General features: G+C 35.1%; 2 protein-coding genes and 1 pseudogene across 3 annotated transcripts; 2 read left to right on the forward strand and 1 right to left on the reverse strand.

Annotated features, from left to right (window-relative positions):
• The first annotated feature begins 2644 nt into the window (after positions 1-2644).
• LOC130728410 (UDP-glycosyltransferase 74G1-like) lies at positions 2645-6029 on the forward strand. The gene is made up of 2 exons (XM_057579875.1): positions 2645-3355; positions 4935-6029. Exons 1-2 carry the CDS (start codon positions 2696-2698, stop codon positions 5718-5720), a joined length of 1446 nt encoding a protein of 481 aa, XP_057435858.1. The 5' UTR covers positions 2645-2695; the 3' UTR covers positions 5721-6029.
• A 2292-nt stretch (positions 6030-8321) lies between these two features.
• LOC130728412 (UDP-glycosyltransferase 74G1-like) lies at positions 8322-10493 on the forward strand (annotated as a pseudogene).
• Positions 10494-11785: 1292 nt separating this feature from the next.
• LOC130728411 (V-type proton ATPase subunit B 2-like) lies at positions 11786-18259 on the reverse strand. Of its 2 annotated transcripts, XM_057579876.1 has the most exons (15): positions 18095-18259; positions 17789-17871; positions 17534-17589; positions 17130-17228; positions 16799-16858; positions 16305-16416; positions 16015-16223; positions 14961-15089; positions 14334-14471; positions 13938-14088; positions 13765-13847; positions 12962-13009; positions 12671-12724; positions 12508-12591; positions 11786-12415 (listed from the first exon to the last, which is right to left on the reverse strand). In XM_057579876.1, exons 2-15 carry the CDS (start codon positions 17844-17846, stop codon positions 12230-12232), a joined length of 1467 nt encoding a protein of 488 aa, XP_057435859.1. In that variant the 5' UTR covers positions 17847-17871; positions 18095-18259; the 3' UTR covers positions 11786-12229. The 2 variants fall into 2 exon arrangements, with proteins under 2 accessions (XP_057435859.1, XP_057435860.1); XM_057579877.1 differs by lacking the exon at positions 18095-18259 and having other exon boundaries at positions 17789-18074.
• Positions 18260-19773: the final 1514 nt, after the last annotated feature.

Below are 19773 nucleotides of genomic sequence, written 5' to 3' on the forward strand. Positions count from 1 at the left end.
CAAGAATGGGGGAAAGTATGATATTTGAAACTGGAGGCGTGCATTAGTTAGATGAGGAAGCATGGTTGCTGTAACTATGGGGTTGTATAGGCTACACCACGGGGGATCACCGTTTGTAACTTGTAAACATAAAAAGGTTTGTAAACATAGAAGAAATATGGACTGTTGGTGAGAGAGCTAAGTAATGAACCAATAGAGGATCACTCAAGCTGATTGAGCATGTGATCAAGGTTTGGATGAGCTTGCAATATATATCATCAGTTACCGGCATCTCGGCTGTAATATTGATCAAGAGTCTTAGCTGGAATACTATGCAAGATCAATTGACTGGAAGATGTTCCTCTCAAAGAGTGATTATTCACTCTGTCACTGGTTGAATCCAAAGAGAAATTAGTGAGGGTGAGAAGGTATTGAACCATTGTCTTGATGTTTGGCGAAGAGTCCGAAGACCATTTACCTATTGTTGTGATATCAAGTGTGAGGAAGTCTCTCATCGGAAGATAATGGTAATTTTTGAGCAGTTTATAAGTGATAGGACTCATACACCTAATGCCTTGAGACGAGGAAGTCTCATCGGAAGATAATGGTAACTTTTGAGTAGTTTATAAGTGAGAGGACTCATACACCTAATGCCTTGAGGTTTTGAGTGAAAGATATAGTGTCTAATTCACTTATGGTTTGCTCTTTAATGTCTAATGTGATGATCTCACGTGGTTTAAATCATCTCCTTTAGGCCCAACAATAGTATCAGAACCGATGGTTGTTTGGCCATATGGTGACCTACTCCTTGTTCCGAAAGTCTTTCTTGCAATGTTGTGACCAGACGGCGTGTCCAGTTGATCAGCCCAACGACGGTAGGTGATTGGGCTGTTGTTGCTTCCGCCCTTAACCAAATATCCAAGAGGTAGGTCCATACAAACCTCTCTAAAGATATTCCACTTGTGAACAACAACCAAACTTAGTAAAACTATAATAGTAGTGAGTTTAGCCACGGGAAAAGTCTCAGCCTTTAAAATCAACAAGTCTTTTGAGTACTCTCACTACTCAAGTTCTAATACGGTATCAGAATCTATCATATATCGTTTATTGGAGAACACTTATATATGAGTCACTTGCAATTGTTCATTTCTGCAATCCCATGCTCCAGATGTCAATCGCCAAACGCTAAAGGATATCATGAGAATTCACATTTACTAGAGATATGATCAAGATAATCATTATATATAAAAAGATATATAATCCTCACTTCCAACTTTGTTTTTAGAATAGAGTTAAGCCTAACATAACTCTAATAAATAACAATAACAGCAGATAGCAGGCCTGAAACGATGATAGAGAATAAGACCAAGTGCAGAAACAAACAGGGACTCCAACACAAATAGCAACAAAATGGTCACCAATTCAGTGAAAAAAATGGAAGCACAAATGCAGCAAAAATATAGATTGTATCAAGTGATGCCACATGCCATTGTAGTATTCAATTTGATGCCTACCTTTTCTTCATAAACATCGACAAAGTTCCACTAAATTAATTAATATGACATAAATTGTTAACATCACAAGATGACTGAAATCTTGAGATAATCCAATATGTAAATACATTGCATTCCTAGCAAAATAGAATAGTGGAGAAAGTGGATTTGAACTCTCTTTCGAAATAACACGATATCATCTTATTAAAAGGGTAAAAACACAAGAAAAATCATTTGTTTTACCCTATGCAATAAAAACCACTACAATTTGTATATGTCAAATAGAGTTGTCTGATGTGTATATACGCGAACTGTTGTAATAATTACTCAAGGAGTAATAATTACATAGTATTCCAAAATGACAAGTGTGTTGATTTTGCATTGAATGGATTGGAATGAAGTCCCACATAGAAAGTGGAGCAACTTTCCAAAGCATTTATATATCATTAAATGCCAACCATTCAACAAAGAGACAAAGTGAGGATGTAGTGCTACATGTGCATGGTTTGGTGGTCCCAAGCTTTTATGTCACATGTTCCATTCACACCACCCCTCGCCGGTGTCGCCGGGCGTAGAGGCGCTAGTGGCGGCTTGTAGACGCATCGACGGCGATCAGAATTCAGCAGACACAATCTTATCCTCTGTTTTCCACAAAATACTTCGCTGTTTATCGAGTTTACATTAGTCTTGTTCAAACTCGAATCAAGGCTGCTTATCGAGTTTACATTAGTCTTGTTCAAACTCGAATCAAAGCTGATTATCCTGGGTATTTCTGCATCCAAACTCTAAGACGAAATTCAAAGAGTCCTTGAAATACTTTAAGGAAAGTGATTTCTATCACGATCAAGCCTATTTCTCTAACACGAACTATAAGAAAATAGTTTTGATTCATGTACACCATAATAATAACATCATCCATATGCACTCATATATACTTTTTTTTTTCTATCTCTTTCTTTAGTTAAATCACATCATATATTACATCTATTATACTATTACTTTTCTCTTATTTTTTTGGTGTCTACACTCTACACCAAAGATCAAAATAACATAAAAGTCCGGTGCTCCAGTTAGGCAGTTAGGCAGCATAGAAGGCGACAGGTACAGTTCTTTTAGCCACCCGGTTAAGGTTTTGACATGACATTTTGTGCATATATATTGTCCTTCCATGTGATTGTGAATAAGCAAGAGATTGAGAGAGAGAGAGAGAGTTTGGAAGAGAAATGGAGAAGAAAAGCATACCCAACAACAAAGTGCACTGTCTGGTGTTGCCATATCCAGCAGCTGTAGGCCATATCAATCCCATGCTTCAGTTCTCCAAGCTCTTGCAACATGAAGGGGTGAGAGTAACACTGGTCACAACCCATTTCCACTGCAAGAGCAAGCAAGAATTGCCACCTTACATTTCACTAGAGGCAATTTCTGATGGGTTTGACAGTGGGGGATTTGAAGAAGCAGGAAAGAGCTTCAAGGCCTATTTAGATCGCTTTTGGCAAGAAGGGCCAAGGACTCTTGCAGAGCTTATTGAGAAGCTTGGTAGAACAGAGTACCCTGTTGATTGTGTTATCTATGATGCTTTATTGCCTTGGGCCTTGGATGTTGCAAAGAGATTTGGAATTATGGGGGTTGCTTTCTTCACTCAAAACCTTTCTGTGAATAGCATATACTACCATGTCCACTTGGGAAATCTGCATGCTCCTCTCACTGAGGAAGATATTTTTCTACCAGGGCTTCCCAAACTTCAGCATCAGGACATGCCTTCTTTCTTCTTCATGAAAATTGCAGAAGATCCTGTTCTACTTGAGTTAGTAGTGGCTCAGTTTTCTAACATTGACAAAGCTGATTGGATCCTCTGCAATTCCTTCTACGAGTTGGACAAAGAGGTATGCAGCTAAAACCAGAATGCTAGATGTCTAGTTTTTTTTGTTTTTTTTTTTTTTTAAAATTTAGCGCATCCAAACCCACTAGGGGGACTTTGGCAAAGCATCCGAGTGTGTGTAAAAAGTTATTGGGTTCAATTGGATGAAGTGTCTTAACTGTGTGATTAAATCCAGAATCTGAAATAGTCGGTATCCAAATAGTCCCCGGTAGCTTATAAAAAAAATACCATTAATAACTGATTTTGAATGGGGAATCAGTTATGACCATAAGTTTTGGAGAGTAATTTGTGAGTTTCAAAAAAATTGATTATGATAAAAAGAGTTAATCAAAATATACAACTAATTGCCATATGTTTTGCAACTATAATGGATTGCTCATGTTAAAAAAATTCCTAATCTTGTCATGGGTATTTTTTTCCATACATGTTCACAATTTTTTTTTTGTAAAATTCTCATATGCAAAAGTTTTTTGTTTTTACCACCAACTATTAGAAAAAAAAATTGTTCGCACTTTTTCCACCTCCATCTTTACTAAAAGATTTCTAGTTTTGATTTGTACCTCCTTTCCTTCTTTAGTACATTTAAATCCATCTATAACTAATTTTGAAAGCAAAATCAATTATTTGATAAAGTTTTTGTGAGTAATTTCTAAATTTTAAAATTAATTATAATAAAAGAGAAGCTGATCCAAATATAAGGTCTTTTCAACTATAATGGATTGCTCATGTTAAAATTTTAGCTAATTTTGTCATGCGTGTTATTATAATTTTTTCATTCATTTTCACAAATTTTGATAAAATTCTCTTACGTAAAAGTGTTACTTTTTTTTATAACCACCAAAATGGATTGCTCATGTTAAAATTTTATCTAATCTTATCATGGGTGTTTTTTTCTCATTCATTTTCACAAAATTGGGTAAAATATTTTCTATTTTTTTTTAACCTTCCTTCCTTCTTTTAGTTCATGTAAACCCATCATCTATAATTGATTTTAAAGGGGCAGTTAAATATGATGATAAGCTTAATTTGTTAGTAATAATTTATGAATTTCAAAATTGATTATGATAAAAGAAAAGTTGTTCAAAACATAATTATGAGGTTTTCCTATAGGTGACCCCTAATGTGGACCACTTTTAAAGTGGTCTAATTTTAGACCACTTTTTTTAACCTGCTATAATAGGTCAACACATCTTTTTTTAAAGATATTTAATATTTGATGATATTTTTTCTTAAAAAAATAATGTGTTGACCTGCTATACACAGTTAAAGTAGGTGGTGTAAAATTAAACCACCCAAAAATGGTGCATATTAGGTTCTCCTTTTCCTATAATGGATTGTTTAGTACTGAAAAATGTTTTGTTCATAATTTTCCACCTCTATCTTTGGAGAGATATGAATTAAAAAGATAGAAGTAGAAGATATGATGATTGACGGGATCTAACATGAGAAAACCCGAAAGAAAAACTGGGTAAAAATAAAATCTAAGAGAAACCAGATATCACTTATGGGTTGCCATGTCATGTTTGTTTATTTCAATAATTTTTTTAAATGGTTAGTGATTACAAAATACAAATTGTTTCTAGGTAACTGATTGGACGATGAAGACTTTGCCCAAATTTAGGACCATAGGACCTTCCATCCCATCCATGTTCTTAGGAAAGGAAATTAAAGATGATGAAGATTATGGTGTTGCAAAGTTCACAAGTGAAGATTACATGGCATGGTTAAATGATAGGCCAAAAGGGTCTGTTGTGTACGTTTGTTTTGGAAGTTACGGAGCACTCAATGAGGAGCAAACAGAGGAAATAGCTTGTGGTTTGAGAGAAAGTGGAAGTTACTTCTTATGGGTAGTCAGAGACTCTGAACAGAGTAAGATCCCAAAAGACTTTGAAAAGAAATCAGAGAAAGGCTTTGTAGTGACATGGTGCTCCCAGCTAAAAGTTCTAGCACATGAGGCTATTGGGTGCTTTATAACACATTGTGGATGGAACTCTATATTGGAAGCTTTGAGCTTAGGAGTTCCAACTATTGCAATGCAACGTTGGTCAGACCAATGCACCAATGCCAAGCTTATTGTAGATGTTTGGAAAACTGGAATTAGAGCACCACTTGATGAGAGGGGTATTGTGAGAAGAGATGCATTGAAGCATTGTATATTTGAAATAATGGAGAGTGAGAAAGGAAAAGAGATTAAGAGCAATGCCATGGAATGGAAGAATTTGGCTGCAGCAGCTGTTAGCAAAGGTGGAAGTTCTCATAAATACATCACAGAATTTGTGGATAGCTTGTTTCATTTAAAGCAAATTGCCCTGATTCATAATTCACAAATTAATTCTAGCTCAACTGAAGTCGTACGGAAAAAAAATTAAAACTCTTTCCAAAAGAGCTAAACTCACTAAAACGTGGATGTTCCCAACTTAAATAAAATTATTTTTTGTGGAGTATATACCAACGTGGCAGTGGTAGACCCAAAAAATAATTTTAAAAATTAGTAATTGTTTCTTTTAAATGAAGTCATTACTTCCCATGTCATTATTTTGCAGCTTCTTAGAATAGTGCTAAGAACCTTGTAGAGCATCTCCAATGCTAGTTCTTATTTCTTAGTTCTTAGCAGTACTATTCATGTGGGCCCGTACTGCCACATGTGCTTAAGCAACTCTATGCACATTTTGCTCCAACCACGAGTTCTTAGTTTTTAGCACTATTCATGTGGTCCCACAATATCATTATAGTAGTAATATTTTTTACTTTCATATAATTTTGATTTAAATTTAAATGTTAATTTAATATCTAAATTAAATGAATTGATGAATGAGAGAGAAAAAATTAACTTTTCATACTAATAACTCGAAAAGTAAAACATCTTATATAAGAACCTAGTTCTTATTTTTAAGAACTAAGAACTCCACGTCATCTCCTCCAATGGTTAAGAACTCAGTTCTTAGTTCTTAACTCAAAAATAAGAATTAAGAACCTTACATTAGAGATGCTCTTATAGAGTTCATAATCTTGTACTACTAAACTAAAAGCATATTATAAAGCCATAATGTTTACAAAGGCATTAAATATAAACTTTCTATGTCCCAATTACTCTACAACAGTATGCATTCTTGAGTAATAGACGGACACAGACATGTTGAGTTCACGCCAAGCTTGGATACCACACTGTTCCACAGCAAAAGGATGCCGATATACAAAATAACTCCGATTTTTATAGCAAACTTGGAATTAATTATCCTTAAAAGTGAATGAGTTGATGGGGTTCCATTTGAAGTGAACTCAAAACTCAGGAGGGAAGTAGGGGGAGAAGGATGATCTTTGAAGCTGGAGGGGTGGAATTATTCAGATGAGGAAGCATGGTAGCTATAAACTATGGGGTTGTCTAGTGTACACCCATATGGTCACCGTTTATAACTTGCAAACACAAGATTTGTGACTATGAAAAAAGTTTTGTAACAAGAGCGATGCCCCATCTCCTTTCTATTTTTCACTATCTCTTTCTTAACTGTTGAGTAATATGTTGATTTATTTTCTAGTGGAGTATGATTATGATAGTGGGAGTTGGTTATATGTTGTCAAGAGTCATGTGTTGATTGTTATTATGTTACCGGAAGCCCTTAGTGCTTAGTAGGGTGTTTAAGTATTAGTGGTGACTCTTGGTGTTTGTAACAATCACTTTTACGTGCTATATATACATGTGTATGAGCTTATAAAAAAAACATGTGTATGAGATGAAGAAATGAAAATCAAGAAAAATACAAGAAAGTTCAGCTCCTAAACACTCTTACTCACTCTAAACTTTCTGCTAAGTTATGCAATAAAACTTAGTGCGTGTTAGTCCCTTTGCACATCTAGAATACCATCAACAGGAACCATGAAGTATGGAATCAGATTTGAGAAGAATTCTAAGCTTGAAGCTAAAAGCTACTGTGATGGTGATTGGACTGAAAAGTGTGTTGATGACATGAAAAGCACTTCAGGTTATGTTTTCAACCTTGGTTTGGGTGTGATCTCTTAATGCTCAAAGACAGTGACACAATCTTCACATGAAGCTGAGTATTTATCAGCTGGTTTGGCTACACAACAAGTACTTTAGTTGAGAAGAATAATAGAAGACATAGGAGAGAAGCAAGAGGGAAATCTCCAGCTTCAGTGTGACAACAAATTAGTCATCGCCATGGCAAATAATCCAATTTTTCATAGCCGGATCAGACACATTAACATTAAATATCACTTCATTAGAAGTGTTGTTGAAGAAGGAGATGTACAACTTGTTTATTGAATAACAGGACATGATCTTATATATTTAAAGGAAAAAATTCGTTTAAAATTTTATCTATTATTATCTTAAAAATCTTATCATAATTGACTGCAGAGTGGACTAAAAATATTTAAGAAAAGGAACGGGACAAACAAATTTGGAGATACTCATTTGAGTATTTGACAGACGTATATTTTAACGGTTAAAAATGTAACTACCAAAATCTGAAATTACTAGAAATTGCACTTGATTCAGCATGTGCTCAATTGAGATTAATTTCTATGCACCGATGATGTAAAAAATTTATACCATCATTCAATCACAATCTTCCATTTTCAATTTTAGATATTATTAAATTCAAAATTAATTATAAGATAACAAAATGGAGGAATGTGATTAAATAATGATGTAAAACTTATTTACACCGTCAGTGCATAGAAATTAATCTCGTGCTGAATTTCACACAACATTTTTTTAACTTTCCAAATTAAGATAGTTAGAAACCGCTATAATCCGTGCATGCCAAGTATTGTCGGATGTGTATCTTGTGCGACCCATTCTCTCAGTCAACAAACCAATAACATGAAAACACCAAAGATCAAAATAACATAAAAGTACAGTTAGCCGGCATACAAGACAACAACAACAACTGCATTTCTTTAATAGACACATGATTAAGCTCTTGATATTATTATATTTTGTACAAATTGTCCTTCCTTGTGAGTTGTGACTGTGAATAAGCAAGGGAGAGACAGAGAGAGTTTGGAAGAGAAATGGAGAAGAAAAGCATAGTGAACAACAAAGTGCACTGTCTGGTGTTACCAAATCAAGGTGTAGGTCACATCAATCCCATGCTTGAATTCTCCAAGCTCTTGCAACATGAAGGGATGAGAGTGACAATGGTCACAACCCATTTCTACAGCAAGAGCTTGCAAGAATTGCCTCCCTCCATAACACTAGAGACAATTTCTGATGGGTTTGACAACGGCAGGGTTGGAGAAGCAGCAAAGAGCTTAAAGGTCTATTATGATCGTTTTTTGGCAAGTGGGGCCACAGAGTTTTGCAGAGCTCATTGAAAAGCTAGGTAGAACAGGGTACCCTGTTGATTGTGTTATATACGATCCACTCATGCCTTGGGCCTTGGATGTTGCAAAGAGATTTGGAATTGTTGGGGTTGCTTTCTTCACACAAAACCTTGTTGTCAATAGCATATACTACCATGCCCACTTGGGAAATCTGCAAGCTCCTCTCACTGAGGAAGAGATTTTTCTACCAGGGCTTCCCAAACTTCAGCATCAGGACATGCCTTCTTTCTTCTTCATGAAAATTGTACAAGATCCTGTTGTACTTGAGTTAGTAGTGGCTCAGTTTTCTAACATTGACAAAGCTGATTGGATCCTCTGCAATTCCTTCTATGAATTGAACAAAGAGGTATTCAGCTAAAACCATAATACTGGACTTCTAGTTTTTGTTGTTTTTTATTTATTTCCATCTTTTGAAGGGGGAATCAATTATCAGGTCTCTGCATTTCAGAATTGATTCCGATAAAAGAAAAACTAATCAATTATTTATGAGGATTTCCAACTATAATAGATTGTTCATGTTAAAATTTTACCTAATCTTGTCATGGGTGTTTCCTTTCATACATTTTTACAAAAAATTTGGAAAAATATTTCTCTTATGCAAATATATATTACTAACTATTTAGTATTCGAAAAAGTTTTGTTCGCACTTTATATCCTTCACCTTGAGAGAAAGATAAAAATAGAAGACGCATAAGTGAAAGATATGATGAGTGATGTGATTGAAATAGAAGAGAGAAATTTTAAAAAGAAAATGAGTAAAAATGGGATATAAGAGAAATTCGTATCAATATTTAGTCCTTCAGCATTTGAGCCACTCATTTAAGTTTGTTTCTTTCAATACTGTTTTTAATGGTTAGTTATTACAAATTGTTTCCAGATAGCTGATTGGACGATGAAGACTTGGCCCAAATTTAGGACCATAGGACCTTCCATCCCATCCATGTTCTTAGACAATCAAGTTAAAGATGATGAACGTTATGTTGTTGCAAAGTTCACAAGTGAAGAATGTTTGGTATGGCTAAATGATAAGCCAAAAGGGTCTGTTGTTTATGTTTCTTTTGGGAGTATTGCAGCACTCAATGAGGAGCAAACAGTGGAAATGGCTTGTGGCTTAAGAGATAGTGGAAGTTACTTCTTATGGGTAGTCAGAGACTCTGATCAGATTAAGATCCCAAAAGACTTTGAGAAGAAATCAGAGAAGGGCTTGGTAGTAACATGGTGCTCCCAGCTAACAGTTCTAGCACATGAGGCTATAGGGTGCTTTATAACACATTGTGGATGGAACTCTACACTGGAAGCTTTGAGCTTAGGAGTTCCTACTATTGCAATGCCACAATGGTCTGACCAGGGCACCAACACCAAGCTTATTGTAGATGTTTGGAAAAGTGGAATCAGAGCTCCACTTGATGAGAAACAAATTGTGAGAAGAGATGTATTGAAGCATTGTATACGGGAAATACTGGAGAGTGAGAAAGGAAAAGAGATCAAGAGCAATGCCTTGCAATGGAAGAATTTGGCTGCAGCAGCTATTAGCAAAGGTGGAAGTTCTCATAAGCACATCACAGAATTTGTGGACAGCTTGTTTCATTTACAAGCTGATTCATAGTTCACATATTAATTCTTGTTCAATTGAAGTCGTATGGAAAAAAACGCTCGCCGAAAGAGTTAGGCTCACTAAAACGTGGATGTTCCTAACTCAAATAAGATTGTTTCCTTTGGAGAATACCAGTGTTAAACCCAAAATATAATTTTGAAAATCAGTAATTGCTTCTTTTAAAAGAAGTAATTAATTTCCATGTCATTATTTTGCAGCTTCCTATAGAGTTCATAATCTTGTACTACTAAAGAAAACGTTTATTATAAAGCCATAATGTTTACAAAGACATTAAATATAAAACCTATGACCCGTAATAGCACGACACAGACATGTTGAATTCACGACAAGCTAGCTTGGTTAAACATTGCTCCAGCAAAACGATGCCAATATACAAAACAACTCTGATTATTATTGTAAACTTGGATTTAATTATCTTTAAATGTGAATGAGTTGATGGGGTTCCATTAGAAGTAGACTCAAAACTCAGGAGAGAAGAAGGGGGAAAACATGATATTTGAAAATGGAGGGGTGGCATTAGCAAATACATTCTTATATTGTTTAGTGAGTCAGCTGAGCAAGCATGGTAGCTATAAACGGGGGTGTCTAGGGTACACCATGGGTGGTTACCGCTTTGTAACTTGTGAACATAAGATTTATAACACTATGAAATAAGGTTTGTTGATGGGCCTCAATGTGAATTGCTCTGCTATTTCTAGGAAAGAGTTTCCCCATAAATTGAAAGATCCATGTAGTTTTACAATACCATACATAGTGTGTGTTTGGAAAACTTATTCAGGATCCACGTTTGGCCCCAATCCACATTTTCAGAAGCAAGAAATAGTTGCTTTCGAATTTCTGGATCCACGTTTGACATCTCCAAATTTGTAATATGAAGCCACACTTTTGGCATATCATTGACAGATCTAGGAGAAAGCACAAATCATATGCCCTCGAATCACAACCCCCAGACATTTCTACATTTCTCTCCTGCTTCCTGATAGGTTTATCACCTATCCTAGTGGAATAGTGGAGGATATGTGGATCACAGTGGTCAATTCACTTTTCCAGTGGACTTGACAGCGCTAATTTTCTGCAAACAGTTGAGTAACATAATAATTAAAAGTACTAATTCCTCTCTACCAGTTGGTTTGGTGGGTTGTAAATCTTACAGGCCTTGAAAACTGTTAAATGATCTTAATCTGAATGAAATTATTATGCAAGAGGTCGATTTTTGGGGGTAGTTCATATTTATAGAAAAGCTAATTTTAAGCTGACTATCTAGCTAAGATTGGGTGTGGAAGAGAACATCCTATATGGGAATTGATAGAATCTGTATCATCTGGGATGCTTCTCAGATAGAATCTGTATCATCTGGGATATTTCTCTTTTTTATTTTTCCTACGGTCTCAAGCCATTTTCATTCAATAAATATATTCCTCTTTCAAAAAGAATAAGGCTTCTTACCTTACCTCAATGATAAATGCACATACATTTCTCAAAATTTAAGATCATTTCACTTAATGAACTAATAGAACAGTCAAAAAACATCAAAGTGCCCTCTACATACCACTGTCCTCTTTATAAATATCCTGAATAAAATCAAATTACAAGGTAATAGGATACTGAAACAAGCAACATATATGGGAAATAAAAGAAAAAATTAACTGCACTGAATATCCCACAAATGCACAATGCAATTAACACCATCCCAAGTTGGTAATAACTAAAATTCCCACCACCCCAGAAAATGAATTGGCACTAGAACAAAATATCTGAGGAAACAAAAATATGAGGCACTCAAATCAACCTTTATTATATGTAACATAGAAGAAATATGGACGGTTGGTGAGAGAGCTAAGAAATGAATCAATAGAGGATCATTACAAGCTGATTGAGCATGTGATCAAGGTTTGGATGAGCTTGCAATATATATCATCAGTTACCGGCATCACGGCTGTAGTATTGATCAAGAGTCTTGGCAGGAATACGATGAAGAAGCTCACGAGGGAAAATCCGGAGCAAAGTCCATGCAAGATCAAGTGACTGGAAGATGTTCCGGGTATCATAAGCTCCTTGGGCGACAAATTTCCTCTCAAACTTGTCCAAAAATTCCAGATACAACTGTAAATAAGAAAAATAAGAACGTAGTTTATTATCAGAGTTAAAGGACAAACACAATTTGAAAAAAAAAAACAGAGAACAATGGTAGAGACCAGGTCCTCAGATGAAAGTGCTTCTTCTCCAACCACAGCTTTCATTGCCTGGACATCCTTTCCAATGGCATAATTTGCATAAAGCTGAAAAGAAACAAAATAACACCAATGAGATTGCATTTGGAAACAAAAATGGCAATATGGTAAGCAAACAAAACCAGACCTGATTGGAAACGTCAGAATGATCCCTTCGAGTCATTCCCTCACCGATGGCACTCTGCAGAGGAAACCGTGATGCATCACTAAAATATAAACCCCATAATTTAACTTTCTACTAAGCAAAGTGTTACTTTAACCAGCAAAAATCGTCCGAATTTTGACGAATTTCAGTTAGATTATTGGGTGATTTGATGGGTGGAATCAAGCGGTAGGGACATCTCACCCATCCAGCAGTAAACAAAGTCAAAATGTTTTATCAATTGTCTTGATATCAAGCAAACAAGATTAATCTCACCTTCATCAATCGAGACAGTGATGGAAGGACATTGATTGGTGGATATATCTGTGAATACAAAAGGATTTCAGATTAAGTTTCAGTCTAATATTTTGTAAGAAATTTATCAAGTGGCTTTAAACTTATTGATACCTACTTAAATACATCAAGAACAGAGTAGATCACAGAAATAAAAGGCTGGTTTAATTTTATGCAGTAATGCATGGATAAACTTCATAAAAAAATCTCTAATAATCTTACAGGTGAAGGAAAAGTCACAGCATTTCATTCTACTTTTCAATGTATCAATGGAAATATATACCGAAATCATTTCTAATTATTTGTTAAGGCCACTAGAGGATAAAAAGAAAGTTTATGTGTTGAGGAAGACTAACTAAGCTCTCATGTAACTTCCATTCAATAAAAATCAAACAATTTACCGCTCTTATAGTAATAAAAGGGCAGCCCGGTGCATTACAGCTCCCGCTATGCGCAGGGTCTGGGGAAGGGTCCGACCACAGGGTCTGGGGAAGGGTCCGACCACATGGTCTATTGTACGCAGCTTTACCTTGTTTCTTACACAAGAGGCTGTTTCCAGGACTTAAACCTGTGACCTCAGTCACATGGCAACAGCCCTTTACCGTTGCGCCAAGGCTCCCCTTCTTTTCTCACACTTAACTGTGGAGGCCGTTCTTAAAGTAATATCAAGTATCCAATTTTGGGAAACATTGTGCACTAAATTCTCTCTTGAACATAATTCAGGTAACAAACCCAGCATTTGGTACAATATTTGCAATAGCCAAAGGCTCTAATATATAACCGACCTGCCTGTTATGCAACTGCCTGTCAATGTATATCTGCCCCTCAGTAATATATCCCGTAAGATCAGGAGTTGGATGCGTAATATCTGTACCGAAAAAGTTCGAGAAAGATGATTAGTCATAATGAAGAGTGCATCATGGAAGATAGCTGATAAAGTTTAATAGTATTTGATCACCATCATTTGGCATGGTTAGAATTGGAATCTGTGTAATAGAGCCTTTTCGCCCCTCAATTCTTCCAGCACGTTCATATATTGTTGCCAGATCTGTATACATGTAACCAGGATACCCACGTCTACCGGGTACTTCTTCTCGAGCAGCAGATACCTACAGGATCCAAAAGTTATCAAAGGCTCATTGACAATCAAATAGTTGGAGACATAGTTTTAAGTAATTTGAAGTTACTTCTCATGCTCGATGAAAAGAAAAAGCAACTAGCATATGCAAGCCTACATCATTTCTTGTAGACGAAGAAATTAAAGTTACACAAGAATAATAAAGGACAAAAGGTTTCTCATTTCTCCTTTCATTTTGCTTCCTCCTTCAGACAATTAAAGTAGAAGGCATATTACCTCACGAAGAGCATCAGCATAAGAGCTCATATCTGTGAGTATAACAAGAACATGCTTCCCACATTCATATGCCAAATATTCAGCAGTAGTAAGAGCAATACGAGGAGTGATGATACGCTCAATTGTAGGATCGTTTGCCTGCGAAAATCACAGCAGCATGAGAACAAACATTCTAAGGATCAGTTTGTTCATGCAGGAGATGAAATCAAGATTTGATATTTACAACACGATAATATCCTTAAAAAAATGTAAGGTGATAAATAATTAATCAAACTTTCTAACGTGTTGGTACTTCCTGAAATCTTTATCAAACTTCTCCCACTGGTTGGGCTTAATGAGCCAAAAGATTAATTTTGTATTAATCATTGACATATCGCTACTACATATATATGTCAAAATTTTAGATTTAAAGATAAAATGACCTTTTCAGAATGTATGAACTGGGGCACCACAGTTCCTAAGAAAAATGTACAACAAAAATCAATTCATATTTTTTGTAAGTTATAATAATTACTAGACAGGGGGGCATACTTTTTATTATCCTCTAAACTACACGGACAAAAATTACTAAGGAAAAAAACAACGATGAGAATAAAAGAACACTTGCATAATGGCTGTAAGCATTACCAGATTAAGGAAAAGGGTCACTCTCTCCATCGAGCCATTCTCCTCAAAGTCGCGTTTAAAAAACTGTGCTGTCTCCATGTTAACTCCCATAGCTGCAAAGACAATGGCAAAGTTGTCGTCTTCTCCACCCTGCATATTGATAAAATTTGTTAGAAACCACATTCATCTTAGTAAGTGTAAAATTTGTAAGTTAAAATAAATAAACACAGAAAATATCATTTATTAATTGGAACAACATAAGAACGAATAGATCTGCTGTAAACGGTAGAACAAAAAGTTTGGCCTTTTCAATTTAATTATGTAAATTGTCAGCTCCTCCATGGCATGCTATTGAGGAACCGAATATCATAAACTCCCTTTCCCATTTGATATTGATTTTCAATTTTCAAGGAAGTGTAAGTAAAGTAACAGTAATACTGTAATTTAGTCTGAGTTTTTAAAGCCCCATGTAGACAACCAGAAAATTAGCTGATTCAAAACCCCCATGTTTGACTTTCATGGAACCAGTAGCTCGTATATTGCAAGCACTAAGTGTTTGATTCTTGATAAAAAATTTCACAATGAGTAAACATTATAAATTCCTCACTTGTTGATGTAACTAATAATCTACAAAAGAACTGTTTCCAGACATCATTCCAGACATCATATGTAAACTTTATAAGAGTGATAATACTGATATTCAAGCAACAAAATCTTGGTAAATTCAGGTATAAACAAGCAATGTGCTTAATTTTTATTGACTAAGGGATTATTTTGATGTACTTAGAAATAAATTCGACCAAAAAATAACAACTCTCCCACTTAAAACCCTCAATAAAACTGATGCAAGTGTAATGACTAATGAGCATTAACAGGATGAGCAGGTAGCAAGATAGCCAAGAGGCCGCCCAAATAAGCCTACTTCTGTTCAAGTCTGAAAACTTGCAATGAATAGACGCAAGCTCCCTACTTGCCTTAACCAGGTAAGTATTAATACAGAAAATGATGACCTAAACTCATAATTCAGGAGCATTTAACATATTAGAGTAAATTTAATTTAACATAACAGCCATACCTCAAGAAGATTATCAGACTTCTCTAATCGCTTGACTAAGCCAGCTTGACGACATATCTGAGCAGCAATTTCATTATGGGGGAGTCCAGCAGCTGAGAATAGAGGGATCTTTTGACCTCTAGCAATAGAATTCATGACATCAATTGTGGATATTCCTGTCTGAATCATCTCCTCTGGATAGGTTCTCTCACTAGGGTTGATGGAACTTCCTGAATTATTGGAAAATATTATAAATAAAAAAAACAAAAAAAAACATACAGATTTATATATCCCTGGAAGAAATTATATACCTGATATGTCCAAGTAAGCCTCAGGTAATATGGGCGGACCATTATCAATAGGTTTTCCTGAACCATTAAATATGCGGCCAAGCATGTCCAGTGATACTGGAGTTTTTAACACCTAAGAACATAAACAATAAGACAGAGAAATTTTGATACTAATGAAGCCACCCTGTATCGTTTTTTCAACTAATTCAGACATGCTGATAGGATTGTTATTCATTGTTAAGGTTTAAAAGATAGCATACTAAAAGACTAGCCATGGATTAACCCAATTCTATATTAAGTTATTAACTACTCCCAAACAGCAAGATACAACTCTAACTAAAAGTTAACACATTATTTAGGTACTACACCTTCAGAATTAGAATTACAATTTACAATATTCCTGTGACCAAGTCAGCAATCAGAAGATACATTCATGAAAAACTCAATAAAATTTGCATAAATAATTTTACAAATAACTTCGCAACAAAAGAATATAACAAAAAAACATTCCATACCTCTCCAGTAAATTGCACAGTAGTAAATTTATTGTCAATCCCAGATGTACCTTCAAAGACCTGGTCAACGGTACAAAAAGGTAAATATATTTAAGCCCACTGTTAGTGATAGCAGGAGAAGATGATAAAACTACACAGACAGAAATATTTGTTATTAAACTCAATACAACTACATGAACAAAGTAGACAATAGTTGAAGGCTTTTTCTTACCAAAGATTGAGATACAACAGTAGAATATACAATATTTTGGTTATGTTTGAAAAATGAAAATCAAGACATCATCATCGATTCATCTCAAAGATTTCATGATATATGCAACTACAGGTTCACCTGAACAACAGCTTTTTCACCATCAACTTCTAGAACTTGTCCACGCCTAGTGGTACCATCCCCTAAGCGAATATTAACAATCTCTTGAAATTTTGGTCCCTGATACAGTAAATCAGCATTAGATTTAGTCATACCATACAGGAGCAGGACATCCTCATTGAGAGAACATTTTACAGTCCTCCCGGTGGACCAAGTACTCTGTACTCCTTCAACTCAAATCAGGAGACATATTCAAGTATGATTAGTTATCCATACTATTTAATTTTCAACAAAAACTGTCATTAATCCATCAGTTTTATAAAAGGGTACTGAGTGTTAAAATCTTCTCAACATTGAGAAAAATTCACAGCTTTAGAGCATGAACTAAGCATGGCAGTGAGAAAAGTATATGACATGGCCAATACCTTAACTTTATCAAGAATAACCAATGGTCCAGCAACTCCAGACACAGTTCTGTACTCTGCAACATAAACACACAATTCAACAAGTAATCAACTTCAAGAACTGATCAATCCAATAACCCTTCAAACAAATATTTTTTTATCCCCATGATGACAACAAGCACCAAGCATGGTCATTCGATTCATCAACCATTAACGTATAAACCAACAACCCCAAATGAAAAAACTAAGAAAAGGGTAAAGGGAAACGATACTTACCCATTCCAATCTCCAAGGTTCCATCCTCAACATCAACAACGTTTTGAGCCTTACCCATTTCGAGAACTTGAAGCAAGAACTATCTACAAGTCAAAAAGTGAAATACCCACTAAGAATTAAGGCGCAACAAAGGGAATGGTGAAACCAACCAAACGGGTTGTGAACAAAACTTGTGAGTGACCCTTGATTTTCAGTGATCAGGGTGTGTTTGGTTTGGAGAAAAACAGAAGATTATAGGATTGAAGACAGTAACATAGGATGTGATTGATTGATTGATCTAAGGAACGTGCGTGCGTAACTGCGTACCTGTGTGTGATTGATCTGAGGAAGAAGAGAGAGATGTTGATGTTGATGTTGATGTTGATGTTGTTGGGTTCGTGACACAGATCTAATGGTTGGACCAAACAAATGCAGGAACCATCAAGGAAATAACAATTATTTGTCAGGGACAGATAATAGTTAAAATGTTGTTTTTTATTATTTGAAAATAAAATTCTAGATTGCAAAGTTGATAAGTGAATTAGTTTTTTTGGGATTAGAAACAGGCTATGATTATTATTAGATATATTTTTTTTCTTTAAAATAATGATTGGAATAAAGATTATTAAGGATGATTTTTAGATGTGTAATGTCAATGTGTCTATCATTAGAGTCTAATCGCTCTCAGAACAATTTTTATGTTCTCTTTCTTGAGGGTATAAGTTAAAATAATATGTTGAATGTGATTAGGAAGGAAACCTACATACCCATGAGTGACAACCAAATTAATTCCCTTTGATGTAGTTCGGTAAACCATATCTCTAAAATCTACATTCCTATCTCTTGTTAACATACCTTAGCTTCTTAAATAGAAAATCTTGTTCCATGAAGATGCCCAAATAAAAACTATCTTCTCATCTATTCTTAATCCCTACAATATTTTTGGTCTTTATCTTTATTAGAAGTCTCACATTGACTAGAGATAGAACATAGGTAGTTTTTATACCTCAACTCTTGAGCTAACTTTTGTGTTTGAGGATAGTCCTCTCAATTTCTAATATGGTATCAGAGTGTATCCTAGATTTGTTTGTTGTGGAGACCTCCCATATTTGTTCAGTCCTGGACGTGAGGGGTGTGTTAGAAGTCTCACATTGACTAGAGATAGAGCATAAATAATCTTTATAAGGGTAGTGCAAACCTCAAGTCTTGAGCTAACTTTTGTAGTTGAGTATATGCATCCCAATTTCTAATAAAATTGTCAATGAAAAAATTATCTCAACTCTCGATATAGAGTAAAGGAGCTCATATAGATCACTAAACTAAGTAAATGTCAACTTAAACCACTTCTTTTGAACAATATGTAGATCTGAAGATAGATCCTTATTTGATTAAGAAATGTGAAGAAAAGAATTATGGAGTTCTACATCTTGAAGTTGTTCGACTCATACTTACTCTCCACATAAGAAAAAGACTTATAGTGACTCCAGGAGTCTCTTTGATATACTCAAGCTTTCATCACTATGAAAATGAAGTTACTTATTGGAACAGAACTAATTACTTTAATGTTGGAAGTGTATTGTTTACTACGTTTCCAAATTTCAACGTTCATATGGCATATTTGACTATGCCAAGAAGGTTTAAATTTTAGGTGCTCCTCAAGGCCGAAAAGTTATCGCAGCCTCCTTGAATCATCAAATAAATTTTCACTTACAAGTTCAAATTGTTGATTCTACGAATCAACAACTATTAGTGAGTTCCTTTTATGAAGATTTTTTTTTTCGGAGTAGATCGGAAAAGTCCTTTTGTTAAGGTTTAGTTGTTTCATATTTGCTTCCTTTTTCACTTTCACCAAATGTGTGATGGGTTCGTGGTCATATGGCTAGAAATTGTAGTGCTAAAATGATGAACAAAATTGTTTTGTAGTTCAATGATTCATAGGAAGTGTTTAAGATAAAAACAGAAAAATAGAAAACTTCAAGTCTTTCCTATGTGATTTTCACTTCTAC

The sequence above is a fragment of the Lotus japonicus genome, chromosome 1 (assembly GCF_012489685.1).
Source record: "Lotus japonicus ecotype B-129 chromosome 1, LjGifu_v1.2".
Classification (NCBI taxonomy): domain Eukaryota; kingdom Viridiplantae; phylum Streptophyta; class Magnoliopsida; order Fabales; family Fabaceae; genus Lotus; species Lotus japonicus.